General features: G+C 42.4%; 1 protein-coding gene across 2 annotated transcripts in view; it reads left to right on the forward strand.

Moving 5' to 3' along the window:
• The window catches only part of slc39a11 (solute carrier family 39, member 11), a 173,943-nt gene that overhangs the window by 96,249 nt on the left and 56,984 nt on the right, over positions 1-20,710 (forward strand). Inside the window, exon 5 of one of the 2 annotated variants that reach the window (XM_004557522.4) lies at positions 4,467-4,608. In XM_004557522.4, the coding sequence (XP_004557579.3) occupies positions 4,467-4,608 (142 nt within the window). The remainder of the gene's footprint in view (positions 1-4,466; positions 4,609-20,710) is intronic. The other variant, XM_076887255.1, reaches the window with a different exon arrangement.

A 20,710-nucleotide genomic window follows, 5' to 3' on the forward strand; every position in this document is an offset into this window, starting at 1 on the left:
AAAAGGCATTAGTGCATGTTATTATTTTATTTTACATTGTACTTGCTACGTTACATAATTTTTATAATTTACAGTGATAAAAACAACATTTTTTCCTAGAAAATGGGGCTCAATCAATGCAAAATTGATGCCGTGGATTACATCATGTGATCCACTTTGCTTTAACTCCATAATTTCATTCTCATCTAGTTCTTGCTTATCTTCTACTTATATTTTTGTGCCACCCATCTGGAGAATCAGCAGTGCTGGAGCAGTTTTTGGATGCAAACCGGGTTCTGGTTGTATGAATATAACATGAAGCCTTCAACAGGAAGTGAATACTTTTTGTAAGCAGCGCATGCTGGTTTTGATGTGCTTTCTTCTGGGATTGAAGAGGATTCATATATGGATTTATTCTACCAGTGGAGCTTACTTTAACACTCGCCGGTGACAGGAGCTTTGTAGTCAGACTCTCTGCAGCTTTATAGGGAACGATTGACACACACATACTGGAATGTTCCGAATTTGAAAATATTATTAAGACTGATTGAAAATTCCCACATTAAAGTTTCAAATTTATCTTAAAAATATTTGTATGACATTTTACTGGTGGTTCAAGTACTAACATGTAGAGAACATAAGCGATGTACTTCATGGTGTCTATATAAGTTATCTGTGGTAGTCAGCACGGGTCATTTTTCTGTTCACTTTTGCTTGAAAACGGGGAAGGAGTAGCTGGTTTTTTTGGACATTACTCATCTAATGGTTGGCTAATGAATATATGGACTCTGTTTTCAGCAAAGTGGCCATTTTTTAAAACTACTTAATTAAGCCTCCATCTGTCTGTGGTGCTCATTCAGTGTAATGTTATTTTTGGCTTTGGATAGTGCCTGACATGGAACCCGGTTTATTTATTTTGTACTTTTACTAAGTTGGCTGTTAAAGTTTCATCCTTTTATGTTGCTTTTCTTCTGAAAGAGATTCAGACACACTTTTGAAGCATTTTTTCTTCAAAAAAGCCAGCAAAGATCACAAAAAGCTTATTTATGATTATTTATCCTTCGGAAGAATGTAGCCCTGAATGATTGTTAATTAAGTGTCTTATGCCTGTCTTATTCCTAAGTATGGCAACAGACTAACTGTGAAGGCAATGAAACTGATTAAGATGACTGATGACTGTCATTTTGCCGTTATGCTACTCTGGCTGTGTAAAACATCTCTGCATCATCATTATTCCGCTTTCCCATAAAGTTGTGTCGGTTCATGTGGACACGAGTGTTTTCAGTGGGAAAAACATTTCATAACTCATCCAAGTGGCTTCTTCAGTCTCCGCTAACTGAAGGTTTTCCCAAAAGGCTAGCGCTATTAAACTGAAGTTATCAGCAGTAATGGGGACACTTGAAAGTTGATGTATACCATAAACTAACACATAGGGATCAGTATTTAGGGTGTGATTCACATCCTCCACTGCAGCATAAATTTAGATGTCATCAGGATGCTGCAACTCCACTCTTGCATGTGCTGCTTTGGTTCTTGAATTAGTTGTGAAGAAGAGCAAAGATATAACACACAAAGAGCTCAAGTGAAAACAAGTGTTAAAGCTGGTATTCCCTAAGGCTCAGGGCCCCCGGCCAGAGTCATGTATATAGTGTATTCTTTTACCTGTGTGTTTCCTTTGCATTAGTTAACACGCTCACTTGGAAAGCTAAATGTTGCTGGTTCAATTCTAGTTGGAGATGCAAATTTTGAAAGGCTTCTGCAGTAAAACTCTGAGCTACTGACCCCTTGTGACAAAGGAATAGACGGAATTAACTGCTTCTCCCTCTGGTTAAATGGCACAGCACAAAAGAGCTGCCTCATCACGCCGGGACACTGTTCTCTATTTACAGCTACAGTCCAGTGGCCACTCTTCAACAATGAGTATATGCACATACTTAGCAGGAAGGATGATTCGAGCAGAGAGTGATGGGAAGCCATTTGGGTAAAATGGAAACAGCCATCTCTGAACTGAACAGGGACCCTAAGGGTACATCTTTCACCATCTTTACAGTGCGTGATTGCAGCCATTCCCCAGACTCTATGAATAGTACATGAATAGTACTCATGGCCATTGCTTAATGGTTGAGACAGTTTGCATATCAACAATCATCAATGATCTTGTGTCTCATTATTGTACAATGATGCTGGTTTTGATCGTTATGCAACTGTAGAGTTTTTAAAGCGGGGAAACCTGCAGTCAGCTGAGACTGAAGAACTCAAGAACATTTGGATGAGCGCTGAAACAGTTCTCCCACCAAAAACTTTGCATCTAAATGAGCTGAATTAAAAGAAATCGAGTGAAAATCTAACGTTCTGTACTGCATGTAGACAAACCAAGACTACTGGTTTCATGTGCTATGCTCTCAGCACTGCTGCCATTTCTTTGGTAGCACAATGGAGCTGAACACATTTACTGTGACAGTGAAAGCAGAGGTGTTTGGGTTAATTGCAGTCAGCCGTCTCCCCTCTGACAGATGAGTCTGTCTGAACGTGAAATGTATTCAGCTGTAAAACGCTCGTCTGTTATTAATTTTAACTTGTGCATTTTGGAAAGCATAATATGGATATAGAACTTCTGATCTCCTCAGTATACAAATTTTAGCACTGAAATAAAATCCTTGTCAATGACACCTGTCTCCTCCTAACCCTCACCTACTGCTTTCACTGACACTGCAGCACTGAAGACTGGAAATGTCTGAAATAAGTTAATTGGCTAGATAATGACATGGGTTGGACTATTCATCACTCACGGATGCATAAGGACTGGACTGTAACGGAGATAAAGGATTAACTTCGTTCTCTTGCACAAACTGCTGATAATGACTAGCTTAGTGTATTCTAACTTGTGCTACTTACAGGTTTACTGTTAATAACTTTTTCAAGAGTTGTGGTCATTTTGAAAAATTGTCTATCACGTAGACTATATTATGTGAACAGTGTAGACTAAGGCCTCAGTCACATTGGTCTAGAGACCAGTGGATGACTGCCTGGGAACCACCCGCCGCTAAGGAAAAATGTGCGTTCCCTGAACAGTTAGTGAGCGCGTGCAGGAGATTGCTTGTTGTTAATGGAAGATTTTCAACATGCAGCTACTTTTACGCAATTACTTTACAGTTTTCTGAGATAAAAACAGAAAGAAACAAGGAAAGGAAAGGAAGCAGGAATAAAACACAAACACCAAATCCTTATGAAGATATTCATGAAGTGTCTCTGCCTGCTTTGTGTGAGTTTTGTTGTGGGGTTTTGTTATTTTTAAGTGCCCCTACTTTTACCCCGGAATGATAGTTTTCTAAAAATATTATTTTTAATAAGCGGTGTTCCCACATTTCCAACATAACTTAGTATTTATGGAGTTTATCAGCCCCTTTAGTGTTTCTCTCTGTTAAATTCAGTTCTTGTTTTACTCTGTTAGTTGTCTCCTGTGTTTTGTGCTGTTTGAGTTCCTCCTGCGGCTGATTGTCTTGACTAAACCTGTGTGTAGTTTGCCTTAGCTGTCTCCATTTCCCTAATCACCTTGCGTGTATAAATAGTCCTGTCTTTTCCTCAGTTGTTGTTGCAGTGTCTGTTATCCTGCCCACTGTGATTTTCCTCCACATTCTCCTGAGGTCTGTTAGATATTGTGCTTCATGGCATGGATTGTGTTTTGAGCTTTTATGGATTAGCCTAAATAAACAGCTCGTCTTTTGTTAATTTGGTCTGCCTCCTCCGTCCTGCACTTGGGTCTTAACTTCTCTATTCAACAAATCGTGACACAAGCCAGATTTGTTTTAAAAACATGCAAGCTACAAAGTTCATCACTGCTGTTATTTTGTTGAATAAGTTATTTCATGCTAAGCCCTTTACTTTGCACTTGAAGCATTTCTATTTCTATCCCTATTCCCTTCAGGGTCTATGTAATCTTAAGTTGAACTATTTATTCACTTGTCTCCAACCAAAGCTGAGATGTATGCTAATTTTGAGCTTCAACGGTGGTTTAATTGGAATTGCTTCCCTTTACAACAACAGTGTGACGTTTCCTATATCATTTTCAGACACAGCATTCACTGGACTTTAATCAGAGTAGAAAAACATGTCAGCTCTTTGTCAACAATGTGAAGCGATGCACTAGACAGAGTGCTAACAAGCATTTTAAGTGACAATGCCCTAAAAGATGGTCCTGCGATTTTATATATTCAGTTTTAATTAGGTAGGGCAAATATATTTAGAAAACATGCATCTCTAATACTTCACTGAAATCAGAAATACTAATGAAAATGTTATGGTGATGCTAAGAAAGTTCATCTACAGCTCACTGAACACTGAGTCTCTTTATATGCACTGCATTTCTGCACAATTCATTCTGTTGATTTGTCAACTTTGCAAAACATTCTAAACTCAAATGTATACAGACATTCACAGCTCTAGGCTAATCAATAACCAAAGCTAAAACCTTTTTCTGTCATCTTCAGGGTGTTGGTACGGACCCCCACAGTGCCTTGGCTCTGCCCTCTGACTCCAAGTGGCACAAAGAAAAAGCAGAGGATACCCCGTTCCAGTTCCTGGACTCTGATGATATGACCATCAGCATAGGTAGAGCTGGACATCTCTCAGGCAAGCCTCCCTTCATATACCCACATCAGCTGTTTTTTGGGCTGCAGTCTTTGTAGCTGCAACCTTTTTAGTCTCTTTGTTTCAAATGCATGATTTGGTTGCAGTTGCAAAAGAGGTTCAGGCATTAGAAAGCAAAATCGAGGAAAAACGACTGCATTTGGTTGGCTGTCTGAAACCTGACCTGGCGCTTCTATGATGGCTCTCTTTTTGCTGTCCTGTTTTTTCTGTTTCTCTTTTTCTACCTGCCTTATCTCACCACCTGTAATCCTCACTGGGTGCTCTTGTGGCTGAATGCTGTTTTCATCTTGACAGCTCTTGGGAAATTATCCTTGGCTGCAACACTAAACCTTCCTTTAAGCAATCATCTTTCCGAATGCTATTCCCTTATAACGTAATGTCCTACATACTAATTGTAAATTGTCACACTTGTCTGAATCGGTTTATAATGGGTAGGTTGTTCTGTAATTAACATAAATTATAATTTCCAACGTGCAAGACAGAGACAAGTCTAATTTTGTACTGTTTTGCAGAAAACATGAGTAAGAAACATTTTCTAACATATCAGAGTAATATTATAGCAACTGAGCAGTGACACCCCACATACAACTGCCTAACGAAGGTAGAAAATTAATGAGCAAATAAATGCAGCAAAAACATAACATAAAATAGCAAACATAAATGCTGGCTCACTTGGAGGGAAATAGACTGTCTGATATGGTTTAGTCAGACTTTTTTGCTGTTAGGTTACAACAAACACCTGGTCATCCAGAGGTGAACGTGCAACAGCCTCAACCTCTGGTGAATCGCTTTCAATTTAAAGATGATTGCACAGGTTGCCTGGTGGAGGCACCCTGGTTGTGGCTGGATCCTCAATGTAGGTGGTTAATGTGAACGTCTGTGTATTTAGATATTAGTCTGTGTATTTCGGTATTTAGCTAAATACACAATATATTTAGATATACTGGCTTTGTATAACATTTGTTACATGTACTTACCTATAAGTTCTTACTAGGATAATACAACACTAGTGCTTGTTTATACTGTGCCGACTGTGCTCAGAGCAGCTGGTTTGTTGCGTTTGTGGCGCGCTAAACATGCGTCTTGCCTTCAGGGAAACTCCATTGGTACTATTTTTGGTAATGGTAATAGTTTAGATAAGTTCGCTTTTCATTCACATGTTATGTTCTGTTTATTCCTGCACTGAAAAGCTGTTAACTGTCGCTCTGCGTTCTTATGAATTCCAAGCACAGCAGGGGCTCTGCTGAATCATACACATTGTTGATTTCGAACCAGACTACCAGAGCAAATGGTGAAAATGAAATAGAGTCATGCTGCTAATTATAAGCCTTATGTAGTTATTTTTCTTTGGTGTCACAATGAACCCAATTAAGAAATAAATCTTCACCAGCACCAATTGTCAAGACCGTAACTCATGAAAAGTAATGGTCAGGTAGAAGGAAGGAAGAAAACAAGGACTTTTTAAAAATCTTAATTATACCCAAAGTGTTGATGCTGCATTTCATTGACTTTTTAAGAGGTATTGAGTGCACAACCTCCTGTCATTTATCATAGATCACCTACAAAGGTTTTGGGGGTTTTTTAAATCATGAATTACTTGTACCCTTAAAAAAATATTGTTTGTTTTCAGCATACAGTCAAACCAGAATAGAGACAGCCTGAAAAGCAGGGTCTCTCTGCTTGAGTTATTTAGTCAGATTTTGATTGACAGCTTTTTTGCCAGCTCAAACAACCCAAATCAAATGGGAAAAAACAGCAGAGTTTGATTGAACTGGACCAAAACGTCTAGATATCCTGAGTATGAGTATAGGAAACAGAAAAATACCTTCCTTCCATGCAATATAAGGTGACCCAAAGGGCCTGACTCATTAATATGTAAAGTTTTTATTTATTTATAAGATTAAAAAAGAAATTCTGAAATAGGCAAAGTTACATTAACATAAGAATTCAACAACTTGTCAGATAAAGATAAAAATATGTATGCAGGTAATGCCAATTTTAAATTACCCAGGATAGGATGATTATTCAATTCAATTTCAATTCTTTATTTATTTGTCACATGTAGTTATAGCTGGTACAACATACAGTGAAATGTTTTTCCTGGCTAAAAAAGTACTCCCCCCGACTGTGCAGACATGCTAAAAAGGATTTTACATAAACTAAAAAAAAGGGAGGGGGGGGAAACAAAAGTTAAAAAGTAAAAAATAATATAAAAAACAATGTAAAAGTCCATATGTTTGTGCTTATAAGTATATATCCATGACGTGCAGGATATTGTACTGTAATAATTTAAATGAAAAAACTATAAAAATATACATTATTTACATAGTACAGATATATATAATAAGGTACGGATAAGGTTCAGAGAGAAAAGTAAAATGCAAATTATGTACTGTGTGTGAGATTGTCCATCATGTCGTCCGGTTTGTGTTTTGGTTGAGGAGTCTCACTGTTTGTGGGTAAAAACTCCTCCTGAACCTTTCTGTTCTTGTTTTCAGGCTACAGAGGTGCTTTCCTGACCTCAGTAGCCTGAACAGTTTGTGGGCAGGATGGCTGGAGTCCCTAATGATCCTGATGGCCCTGGATCTGCACCTTTCAGCATAGATGTCCTGCAGTGCTGGTAAAGATGTTCCCATAGTGCGTTCAGCTGTGCGCACAACCCTCTGCAGGGCTTTCTGTTGCTGTACTGTGCAGTTCCCGTACCACACCATGATGTTGTTGCACAGGATGCTCTCAATTATCTCGATTATTTAAAGCTGGGTTCTTCTTCTTCCAGCCCCTCTCTGACACTCATCTAATAAGGGCTGAATCTGAAAAAGAAAACACAAATCTGGGATTTTCTTAGGGTAGCACAAACTTAGCACCTCATTTTACAGTGGGGCAAAAAAGTATTTAGTCAGCCACCGATTGTGCAAGTTCCCCCACCTAAAATGATGACAGAGGTCAGTAATTTGCACCAGAGGTACACTTCAACTGTGAGAGACAGAATGTGAAAAAAAAATCCATGAATCCACATGGTAGGATTTGTAAAGAATTTATTCGTAAATCAGCGTGGAAAATAAGTATTTGGTCAATAACAAAAATACAACTCAATACTTTGTAACATAACCTTTGTTGGCAATAACAGAGGTCAAACGTTTACTATAGGTCTTTACCAGGTTTGCACACACAGTAGCTGGTATTTTGGCCCATTCCTCCATGCAGATCTTCTCGAGAGCAGTGATGTTTTGGGGCTGTCGCCGAGCAACACGGACTTTCAACTCCCACCACAGATTTTCTATGGGGTTGAGGTCTGGAGACTGGCTAGGCCACTCCAGGACTTTCAAATGCTTCTTACGGAGCCACTCCTTTGTTGCCCGGGCAGTGTGTTTTGGATCATTGTCATGTTGGAAGACCCAGCCTCGTTTCATCTTCAAAGTTCTCACTGATGGAAGGAGGTTTTGGCTCAAAATCTCACGATACATGGCCCCATTCATTCTGTCCTTAACACGGATCAGTCGTCCTGTCCCCTTGGCAGAAAAACAGCCCCATAGCATGATGTTTCCACCCCCATGCTTCACAGTAGGTATGGTGTTCTTGGGATGCAACTCAGTATTCTTCTTCCTCCAAACACGACGAGTTGAGTTTATACCAAAAAGTTCTACTTTGGTTTCATCTGACCACATGACATTCTCCCAATCCTCTGCTGTATCATCCATGTGCTCTCTGGCAAACTTCAGACGGGCCTGGACATGCACTGGCTTCAGCAGCGGAACACGTCTGGCACTGCGGGATTTGATTCCCTGCCGTTGTAGTGTGTTACTGATGGTGACCTTTGTTACTTTGGTCCCAGCTCTCTGCAGGTCATTCACCAGGTCCCCCTGTGTGGTTCTGGGATCTTTGCTCACCGTTCTCATGATCATTTTGACCCCACGGGATGAGATCTTGTGTAACAGGTATTACAATTAAACAACATGAGATATGCATTAAATTATTGTCTCAACGACTTTGGACCAGTATCAGAAAGTTCTAGGTAAGACTATGGAGCCTTGAAAGGATCAGCAGAGAAGGAACCACACAATGATAGAATAGATGTGATTTGAGTAGAAACTGTATTGAAAGTTGTAAAGTTTACAAACCCTGCCTGTCTAAAGCCGGCTTCCTACAGTGCACAAACGCACATTAAAGGGCCCAAAAATAAAATCAAAACAACATCCTCTTTAAGGAAATTCTCCAAAGAGTTTCAATTAAAGAGCTTCCGCTCCCGTTGCTCAGTCCACTTCTCTTTAGAAAGAGAAATTAGAGTTCCTTGTGTGTGTGTGTGTGTTTCTGTCCATTGGTTCTAACACTACCCGGGTAGATTTTTAAAGTGTTAGTCTTATCTGTATCAAGGAAGGTAGTAATAGTCCTGAGGTTCGCTGAAGATGGATCCCACGGCTGGCCACACCGCACTCGGGTCCGTCGACAGTCACTCTCTTGGGATTGGCTCGCCACTGAACCCACAGGGTTCAGATCTCAAATGATCCAGTCCTGGTCAAAAACCAATCGGAGCTCGTGGTGAGATAGCTCGTCCAGCTGACGCAGCTTCCCACGGCCGTATTTCACAGATCTCAGATCCAGGATCTTTCAGCTAATTTGGCGGTTGCCTCGTGAGTAGCGGTTGCCTCGTGAGTAATGGCTTCCACAACAGGAAAAGTTGACTAACAGAAAGTCATCTCAAGGCATACTCGCCTCCTAGCGGCGGGGAGGGAAAATTACACCTCCAACCTTATGCAGCAGCACAACCCACAAATCTGATGTGGGTTACACTCTCCCCTCCTGAACTCTTGCACGTCCCTGTGCATGACAAGGTTCACACAAATGTTTCGTGGGGGGAAAGGCAAGGGAAGAAGCAGGTGCTTCACCTTCATTTACCATGTCATTCCACACATCGGTCAACCCTTGGAAGAAAGACTTCACCACGGTGACAATTGGTTTCCCCAATTCAGTGTAGTCGAGCCTCATTGGTGGTTGACGATCCCGCTCAGACCTCCTGACATGGATATCAGCGTTAACCCGTTCCTCTACTTCATCACTCTCCTCTTGTCCTTCAGTTCCAGGATCATTCATCACATCCTCCAACCTGTCCGGGAGGACTGGGATCTCTTTAGGTTGGTCCTCACTTAAATTCTTGGCCTCGTTAAACAACTCATCTTCTCCTGAACTGCTATCCAGCGGCATCCTTTGTCCCTCAGATTCAGTGGATGCACTATCATCCATCTTTGCTTCTCCCACAGATTCATGGAGTTCAGGTGCTGGTACGTCCGCAGCAGGAGGTGAGGTCTGACCATCATCTGGAGTCTGCTCATCGCCACATTGATCTGTTTCATGGTAAATTGATGTGGCATCAGGCATAACATTGGCACCTTCCGGAACATCCGTTGACTCAGCGGAGATTGATGTCAGGTTATTCTTGGCGTGACTGGAACCTAGGTCTCTTGGGACATTTTGCCTTGCAGCACCCCCAGTCGTCTCAGAGACTGGTTGTGTTTCGAACCAGGCAATGGGAACAATGTCCTCCTCGTCTGAAGACTGGTCAAGCTCCGTTGTGCTGTTGGGAGTATTCTGACGTGTCCTAGGCTTTCTAGCTCGTTTGGGCTGAGCACGCTCCTCCGTTGGTGCGGCAAGAAATCCGCATGGGAGTAAGAGGTCACGATGCAGCGTGCGCTTGGGACCCTCGCCGTTCTCTGGTCTAACTGTATAGACTGGGAGGTCTCCAGCTTTCTTTACTACCACATGGACTGTGGACTCCCACTTATCAGCGAGCTTGTGCTTTCCTCGGATACGCACGTTTCTGACGAGTACTCTGTCGCCAACGCCTAAAGCAGAAGGACTCACTCGCTTATCAAACCGAATCTTATTCCTCTCAGCTACCTTGGCAGCAGTTCTTGTGGCAACTTTGTAGCTCTGCTCAAGGCGAGATTTAAGGTCTTGTACGTATTGGGAATGTGACTTGTGTCGCTGTTCTTTCACTGGTAACCCAAATGCGAGGTCGACAGGCAACCTTGGCTGGCGTCCAAACATTAGTTCATATGGTGTGAACCCAGTCACCTCACTTCTGGTACAGTTGTACGCGTGGACCAACGGCTTTACAAAGTCCTTCCAGTGAGATTTTTCTTGACTTCCCAGAGTGCCAAGCATGTCTAATAGAGTGCGGTTGAAGCGTTCCACTGGGTTGCCCCTCGGGTGGTATGGTGTTGTTCGCGTTTTGCGGATGCCCGCAATCTGACAGAGTTCCTTGATCAACCGCGACTCAAAATCAGGACCTTGGTCACTGTGCAGCTTCTCTGGGAATCCATAATGGATGATGAAATTGTCCCACAACCACTTTGCAACTGTTCGAGCCTTTTGATTTTGTGTCGGTCCAGCTACAGCATACTTGGTGAAGTGATCAGTGATCACGAGGATGTCCTTTGTGTTGCTTCTGTCTGGTTCAACCGACAAAAAGTCCATACATACTAATTCGAGTGGTCGCGTCGTTGTTATATTCACCAGAGGTGCAGCTCTCTCGGGTAGAGCTTTCCTGCACACACACCTGGTACACGTCCTTATTTTCTTCTCAATGTCCAAAGCCATTCTTGGCCAGTAGAATCTAGCTCTGACTAGATCCACTGTGCGTTCCTTTCCCGTGTGACCCATGTCGTCGTGCAGACTGGTCAATACCACGTCCCGAAGTTCCTCAGGCAAGACTAACTGATGTTGTGGGTGTCCCTCTTCTAGGCGTGTTCTATAGAGGATGCCATTTCGGAGCTCAAACTTGTTCAATTCTCTCAACAAGAGAGGCAGATCTGGAAGCTCGGTTCTTAGACTAGATGGTGGTTTCACTCCGTGCTCAATCTGGGAAATGACATGCTTAATGCACTGATCAGCTCGTTGCTTGTCTCTGAGGTCCTCTTCTGAAAGGTTTGGGATGATGGGTAGTCCTCCAAGCCCGTCCTCATGACCAAAACTGTCAGGCACCGCATCTGCAGAAATGGCCAGGCTTTCAACCAGGGAGATACTACCATCACAGTCCATTGCATTGTCGGCGCAATAGACAAGTTGTCTCTCACAAATGGCTTGAACGACCTCTGGATTAACCATTTCAATGTCTCCTGGGTCAGATAGGTGATGTTGAGTGAAACGACGTATCCTGTCCCACTCTTTCTGAGATGGTAGGTCATCACGCAGATTGCCGTGAGGGCGTCTCGACAATGCGTCAGCATCTCCATTTTGTTTCCCAGGGCGGTACTGGAGCTTAAAAGAGAAGGTGGAGAGTGCAGCCAGCCACCTATAGCTGGTTGCATCGAGCTTGGCAGAAGTAAGTATATAAGTGAGAGGATTGCTGTCAGTGACCACCGTAAACTGATTGCCATACAGATAGTCACTGAACTTCTCTGTCACAGACCACTTTAATGCCAGGAACTCAAGCTTGTGAGCCGGGTAGCGGGATTCACTACGTGATAACCCTCTGCTAGCGTAGGCAACAACACGCAGCTGCCCCTCCTGCTCCTGATACAAGGCCGCTCCGAGGCCGGTGGAGCTTGCATCCGTGTGTAGGATGTAGGGCAACGTGGGATCTGCAAAGGCTAGAACTGGGGATGTTGTCAGTTTGTCTATAATCATTTCAAAGGCCTGCTGGCAAGCGGGTGTCCAACGGTCCAGAAATGGTTCTTTTGGGTGGTAGTACTGCCCACTCTTGTCTTTTGACTTGGGATGCTTCTGAACAGGTGGGTACCCCGATGTCAGGTCATTCAGAGGCTTTACTATGCTTGAATAGCCTTTGATGAACTTCCTATAGTACCCGCAGAATCCCAAGAAGGCTCTCAGCTCTTTTAGGCGGTGAGGAACTGGCCAGGTCCTTAATGCTGCTATCTTCTCTGGGTCTGTTTCCACTCCCCGCTCCGACACCACATGTCCCAGATAACGAACCGAAGACTGGAAGAACTTGCATTTTTCTGGAGACAGCTTCAGCCCGTACTCCTTCAACCGGTTGAGAACCTTGATGAGTCTGGCTTCGTGTTCTTCTAAAGTCTTTGAAAAGACTATCAGGTCATCCAGAAAAACTACAACCTCCTTCAGGTTCATGTCGCCCATGCACTTTTCCATCAGCCTCTGGAAGGTACTTGGGGCGTTCGTCACTCCTTGAGGCATGCGATTAAACTCCCAAAAACCAAGCGGGCAGGCAAAGGCAGTCTTGGGCTTATCAGCTTCATCAACCTCAATCTGGTAATAACCAGACTTGAGGTCGAGAACACTGAACCACCTGGAACCAGAGAGTGCTGTGAAAGTGTCGTCCATCCTTGGGAGTGCGTACGCATCCTTCACTGTCTGCAGGTTCAACTTCCTGTAATCAATACAGAGGCGAACTTGACCATTTTTCTTCCTGACCACAACAATAGGAGATGAAAATGGAGACTCGCTCTCACGAATCACTCCAGCATCAAGAAGTTCTTGAAGATGTTTTCTGACGGCTTCCACATCGTTTGGGTGGATTGGCCGGGCCCTGTGCTTGAATGGTGTTTGGTCAGACAGCTTGATGTGATGCTTTACTTTATCTGTCCTCCCAAAGTCAATATCATTCATGGCAAAGACTTCAGGTATGCCATTTAGCTTTTCCACAATTCTGTCTCTCCACTCTGGAGAAATGTGAGATTCCCCAAAGTCAAAGACCAGCTTAGGTTGATCAGGGGACTTGGATCCAGGTAGCTTGGTTGGCTCCTGACCCTCCGTCGCACTCTGTTTGTGCGGTAGAATAGCCTGGATTGCATTGAGCTCAGCAATCACGCTCTTGGCCGGAATAGTGATGTCGTGCTCAGACGCATTAGAAATCACAACTGGTAGCCTGCATGGGGATCTGGTCGGTATGTTAAGGAGGCAGGTCTTTACTAGAAGTCCTCCAGGCAGAGATGATGTAGGGTACTCCACAATGGCACACTTCTCCGATTGGAGTCCCTTGACTGCTACAGTTCCCTCTAAAACAACAGTTTCTCCAGCCGGAACAACCTTCTTGTCTTTCCCATGCATCCTCACCACTCCAATGTTACTGTCATGACATTGTTCATGTCGCAGTTGTAATACTTTCAGCACAGTCTTGTAGCCATCTGCTGAAGTGTGGTGGATCACTGGACCTTTCTCTTTGTGCATGTTATATGCCACATCAAGGGTGTTAGTACCAATCAGTACATGAAAGCCAGATGTTCCACTAAGGCCAAGGTTGGGACATCACACTCCTTCCCCAGGAATTGTTCTGGGAAGGTGATGGTGATTTTAATGTAGCCCAAATAAGGCACGGGTAACCCATTGGCACCTTCAACTTCCAATAGATCATACAGTGGCTCTATCTGTGTTTTGAACAGATGTTGATCAAAGAAGGACTTGGTAACCGTAGTCACTTGTGAACCTGTGTCCATCAGACAGTTAAACTGTTTATCTTGGATCATCACTTGGCATGTACTCTTTGTACCTATCAGTTTTGGGGAAACCTTCGAAAGGTGTTTCCTGACATTACACTGGTTCAAAGCAGCACTTAATTTAGGTGTAGCGTCTTTATTAACAGGGCGCTGGTGAGCTGCTACAGCCTCAGTTTGCCCTACAACTGAGGCTACATCTAAAAATTTTCATTGGGAGTTAGATGGTCGGTTGCATCCCAAAGACGCTGCTTTTCTCTTAGCTGACTTCTTTTTTCATCAACGAGAGTGGGGTTTGGTTCGTTAGTGCAAGCTGAGGAAATGTGGCCATCCTGACCACACTTGAAACAATACCAAGCCTTTGGCCTTGCATTCTGTTTTGGGTTGGAGGGCTTCCAGCTTGGTGCTCTAGGGTTAAATTTAGGTGGTAGTGGTTGGCTGGATGTGTGCTCAGCGCTCCCCTTGGGTTTCGAGGTCTTTTGGGGTTTCTTTGACATCAATGCGGTAAGCTGGCTCTGAAGAGATGCGACCTGCTGTTTGAGTTCCGCCAACGTGTTGGACTCGGGTGGGATCACTACTTGCTGGCTGCAGGCACATGTGCTTTGCGAGCTAGTAATGGCCCGCTGTCGATTTGAGCCGAGGTGCTTCTTCATGCGTGTGACTTTGGCTGCATGTCTATCCTCTTCAGTACGGATCTGTAACAGGAGCTCTGCAAACGCTGGAGGGTGACTTTTCTTTTCTTCTAGGTTGAGGTCAGAGAGCAAGATGTTGTCCCAACAACCGCGGCAGAATTGTTTGAGAATATATTTGTCTGCTTCTTCAGCAGCAATTCCTCCCCTCTTAACAGCAAGGTTTAGAACAGCCTGGAGGCGGCAGAGGTAAGACGAAGCCTTTTCACCAGGATCCTGAAGAGTGTTCATAAACTGGGCGAAAAGTTCTTCGCCATCTTCAACAGTTCCAAAGGCTGCATCCAGCAGTTGAAGGTAAGTTTCAGGGGTAGCTTCAGGACTTAGCCTTTTAACAATATCTGCTGCAGGGGAGAGCAAGCTTTCAACCATTTTCCGAGACTTCTGAAGATTGGACAGAGTGGGATCTTTCCTGAGAAGCTCAGCATGTGATCGCCATGTGTCGTAGTCGGTCTCATTACTGGGTCTTGGGGTTTTTCCTGAAAATGGGTGAAGCTTGATGGGAAAATGTGGATATGTGTTACAGTCACTTTTCCTTACAATGTGTTCAACGATGACCTTTTGAACTTCAGGTGGATGGAGGTCACTCTCCCTGATGGGTAGATTTTGCCTCAGGATGGTGGGTGGCTTTGGTTTGGGGCAATCTTGACCGGAATCTGTTAAGGAGGGACTTCTGAACATCCGGTGCTCTGAGGTTTCAACTGTTTCAAGAGATGTGTCGAACGGTTTGGCTACAGATGCCTCATCAATGCTGTCAGTTCCAATTGCCTCACTGATCTCTGACATCATGTCTCTCAGCACTTCTTCGTAGTCTTTCCCACTTAATTTTGCCAATTTCTTTATCTCATTGAGGTAGGTTTTGGTAACATTGCAGCCAACCTTCGTAGTGTAAATGCTAGCCAAAGCTTGAACAAGATACCTGACACTTGGGTTCTCTTTGAGTTCATGTGTGTAAGGCAAAAGAGAAGATAAGGCTTCAATGGCGGCACCATCTTGATATTCAATAATCAGGTTTTTATAAAACTCTGATTCAGCATCAGTTACTGAAACAAGCCTAAAAGAACCAAATTTCTTCAGAAAGTCTATAATCTCCTCATCTTCTGGCGATTCAAGCAACCCACTCACAATCACTGCATTAGGGACTTTGATACCTGAGTTAGCTATGAACTCCATCTTTGGCAATGACAAACAACTTTTAAACAACCTTTTTTTTTTTATACAATTCCCCAAACTTGAGATATGTTTCACTGCTGACACTTAACTAGGCTCCTGGCTGGCTCGCCACTTTTGTAACAGGTATTACAATTAAACAACATGAGATATGCATTAAATTATTGTCTCAACGACTTTGGACCAGTATCAGAAAGTTCTAGGTAAGACTATGGAGCCTTGAAAGGATCAGCAGAGAAGGAACCACACAATGATAGAATAGATGTGATTTGAGTAGAAACTGTATTGAAAGTTGTAAAGTTTACAAACCCTGCCTGTCTAAAGCCGGCTTCCTACAGTGCACAAACGCACATTAAAGGGCCCAAAAATAAAATCAAAACAACATCCTCTTTAAGGAAATTCTCCAAAGAGTTTCAATTAAAGAGCTTCCGCTCCCGTTGCTCAGTCCACTTCTCTTTAGAAAGAGAAATTAGAGTTCCTTGTGTGTGTGTGTGTGTTTCTGTCCATTGGTTCTAACACTACCCGGGTAGATTTTTAAAGTGTTAGTCTTATCTGTATCAAGGAAGGTAGTAATAGTCCTGAGGTTCGCTGAAGATGGATCCCACGGCTGGCCACACCGCACTCGGGTCCGTCGACAGTCACTCTCTTGGGATTGGCTCGCCACTGAACCCACAGGGTTCAGATCTCAAATGATCCAGTCCTGGTCAAAAACCAATCGGAGCTCGTGGTGAGATAGCTCGTCCAGCTGACGCAGCTTCCCACGGCCGTATTTCACAGATCTCAGATCCAGGATCTTTCAGCTAATTTGGCGGTTGCCTCGTGAGTAGCGGTTGCCTCGTGAGTAATGGCTTCCACAACAGGAAAAGTTGACTAACAGAAAGTCATCTCAAGGCATACTCGCCTCCTAGCGGCGGGGAGGGAAAATTACACCTCCAACCTTATGCAGCAGCACAACCCACAAATCTGATGTGGGTTACACTTGCGTGGAGCCCCAGATCGAGGGAGATTATCATTGGTCTTGTATGTCTTCCATTTTCTGATGATTGCTCCCACAGTTGATTTTTTCACACCAAGCTGCTTGCCTATTGTAGATTCACTCTTCCCAGTCTGGTGCAGGTCTACAATACTTTTCCTGGTGTCCTTCGAAAGCTCTTTGGTCTTGGCCATGGCGGAGTTTGGAGTCTGACTGTTTGAGGCTGTGGACAGGTGTCTTTTATACAGATGATGAGTTCAAACAGGTGCCATTCATACAGGTAACGAGTGGGGGACAGAAAAGCTTCTTACAGAAGACGTTACAGGTCTGTGAGAGCCAGAGATTTTCCTTGTTTGAGGTGACCAAATACTTATTTTCCACCCTGATTTACGAATAAATTCTTTACAAATCCTACCATGTGGATTCATGGATTTTTTTTTCACATTCTGTCTCTCACAGTTGAAGTGTACCTCTGGTGCAAATTACTGACCTCTGTCATCATTTTAAGTGGGGGAACTTGCACAATCGGTGGCTGACTAAATCCTTTTTTGCCCCACTGTAATTGCATGCCAGCAAATCTAGCGGATTAATTAACAAGACAACAAAAATGGCAGTGCCCAAAGGCGTTGATTAAACACAAAACATTATTTCAAACTCTGAGACAGTTTTTATGGAATATTAAGTTGTGGCAGTAACCTGCATGTGCTTGCTTTAGTGCTATAGTCTTGTAAAATACAAAGCAACATACGCTTTTTTTTAGAGCACACTGCACCAGAACTATAGGTACTAAAATAAAACAAGTGCCACCTCAGTGGGTCACCATTAGCATTGGCTGGTCTTTGAAAATTGAACAGTGTAGCCTGTATTCTTATTAATTACCACACTGTTTTCCCTGCTGACATAAAACTTTGGGAAGTTTGTTCTTGCTACCAGGAACAGTTTGACTTCAACCTGGATGTTGCTGAGCGATTGCAAAGTGCTTGGAAGATGGAGTTATATTTTGAATTCCTTCGTGTTTGCGTATGCTCCTGTGAGTCACTTTCTGACTCACTCACTCCTCTTTATTTCCGTCATTGTCACAGTGACCTCCGTGTTATTCAGTTGGTTTCTTTAAAGATAAAAAGGCATTTCTATACAGTGTAAAACATGTTTCATTTTCACTGTTGTAAGGACAGCACCTAAATGGCTGCTAAATGTGTTAAGAGACAAAAAGTGACAAAAGTGATAAAACACTCAAAACTGACAGTGAATCCCTGCTTTAGTCGCCAAGTCCACCAAATGAGTAAATATATATTTCAAGCTGCCTTCGGTGTGGCTTATGGATCAGTTAGTTTCCCTCATGGCTTGCCTGAGGGCACTGAAGTCAGTCAGCCAATACAGTAAACAGAAAGGAGCATAAGACCAGCCCTCATCAAAAGGTCTCTAAGTCACTGCAGGCCCGACGTGCTATTCAGGATGCAACATAGCTAGTCTGCAGTAGAGAATTACAATTTCTTCGTATTTTGCTTCCAGGGACACAGACTTGTGTTAGTGAGCAGCAGGCTTTCTGAAAGTTTTCTTTTGACAGTGACTGCACTTTTTCCCACAGATTTTCCATGAATTGTTGAACATTTCCAAAAGATTTTTTAAACACTGACCTATGAATTACTCAAGCATTGAAAACAGGCATCTTACTCAATCAGGTTTAAATTATATCTTTCGGAGTTTGGTACTGCCATTCTATTTGCAAATAAATAAATATATTCTGAAATTGAATATACAAAAATACCAATTATAACACAGTTTGACAGGCATCAAATAGTTCTTTTACACCAACAAGGTATTCTTAAAGAGCTATTTGCTAAAACTTGGCATATCTCAGCATGGCGTCCACTGTGTACTTAAAATATTACAAAATAAAAAATGTTATGCCTAAAAAACTACAGAGGGTGAACTGTATATGGAAAGAAGAGAAAATCTAGCAAAGACCTGAGAGATGCATCAGGCCCTTCTGTTGATCCATCTGCTGTCTACTGAAACATCATCAGATATGGTCTCATTCAGTGGAAGGATGGCTGTCAAGAAGCTATTTTTAAGGAAGAATGACTGGGAGGAAAGGTAGAAGTATGTTACATTGCACAAGAACTAGACTGTGTCAGTGTCAACATGTTTGATGGAGGGATCAGGGCTGCAGCTAAAGATTTTGGTTGTCGACTAAACTGCCAATTTTTCGTAGTAGTCGATTAGTCTACGATTATTTCAATAACTCTTATGGTTGCTTCCTATGGGCAAACCTCCTGTTATAGGCTCCAGTAGCTCATTTGCTCAAGTCTGTGAATATCATCCTGTTGTCTCACCCCACAACAAATTAAATTCATTAAAACTAGGAGACAGTGGAGCTATTCCTGTTTAACGGTTAACTATCACATTTCACAAATGGTGCTCGCTTAGTAAGCATCATCCTGAGAAGTTTCCGACAGGTAAGCCAACATAGACATTACTGTACAAACATTACCAAAAACAAGGTATCAACACGGCGCACTAACTTAACTGAGTTTTACATTTTTATCATGGAAGGAAATCTCTGCTTTTGCACAGCCTGCATTTAACTTTGTTTGTTTTCTTTGAAATGCTTTCACATTTTTTTTAAATTTTCGTTCCCATTTTCTTCCGTCCTCCTGTTTTGCTGTTCGTGCTACGTTCTTCTTTGTTAGTACTGAGTGCAGTCTCAGCAGATGATACAGATAACAGAAAAGTACCGTTACATTTTTATCCACCGTACAATACCACCTGGAAAACATCTGTCATATTGATATTGATCCCAAATACACTGCCAAAAAAGAATTCCTGGAAAAACACACAATGGGACACTGTCAGTCATGGATTGATGTCCCCAAAACCATAACAAAGATGCCTCAAAGGTCATGATGAAAAAGACAAAAAAAAAACCTGCCAGCATCCAAAGAAAAGCTTTGAAATGAAGTCTGTAGAATTATTTCTGAAATAAATTACATAAAGCTTGCCTAAGAGAGTTCAGGCTGTGTTGAAGAATAGCAGTCATCCTGCCAAATGGTGATTTTCAAGTTCTTTAGTATGTTTTTGCCTTGAACACTATGCTTTGGGTGTTTCAATAATAAGCTGTACTTATTTCCCATTTTTCTAGCAAAATATAAAGAAACTGCAGGATTGCCCAGTACTAGTATTTCACAACAGATCAAAAGAGTAACTATGTTTTATTTTAGATTAATATCAGAATCCCTGTCTTCCTGCACAGTACAACAGCTGCAGAGGTGAAGATGATTGTAGCCTCTGGGCTCCTGGTGTCATTATAGGTTCAAATCTAAAGGCTTCTTTTGCATTCAAGGCCACTGAGTCTTCTTTAACTTCACCTTAATGGGGTTAGGAGCGGAGGAAGGTGTAAATGCTGTAGATATCAGCAAATGCTTCTGCAAGCAAGCTGTACAAAAGATGATTGACAGCTTTTTTCTTTTATACTTTAGACACCGCTCTTGGTTAGATGTCTAGAGTAATAGTGCGTTCAACTCCAAAAAACTTTCAAAGACATTTAGGGTGCCCGGTTTTAAAGCTTTTCGAAAGGTTCCAGTTCATGTCTATTGAAAGATTGACCTTGTCAGGCTTTGCTTTTATTTATGATTCTTTTACAGACAAAAGCTATTGATAAATGTCTCTTTAGGTTCATGTGTAGAAACTCATGTTTAAGCTATAATCAATATTTTATTTTAGCATTACATGCATCCTCTCAATCAATGCTTCCTTTATCTTTCAGTGTCCTTTGGTGATCTGATGATTGGTGTTTGGGCTCTTTTTTTTGGGGACCTCTTTTTTTAATTTCTTGACTAATTTATGGA

Source organism: Maylandia zebra, linkage group LG8 (genome assembly GCF_041146795.1).
Source record: "Maylandia zebra isolate NMK-2024a linkage group LG8, Mzebra_GT3a, whole genome shotgun sequence".
Taxonomy (NCBI): Eukaryota; Metazoa; Chordata; class Actinopteri; order Cichliformes; family Cichlidae; genus Maylandia; species Maylandia zebra.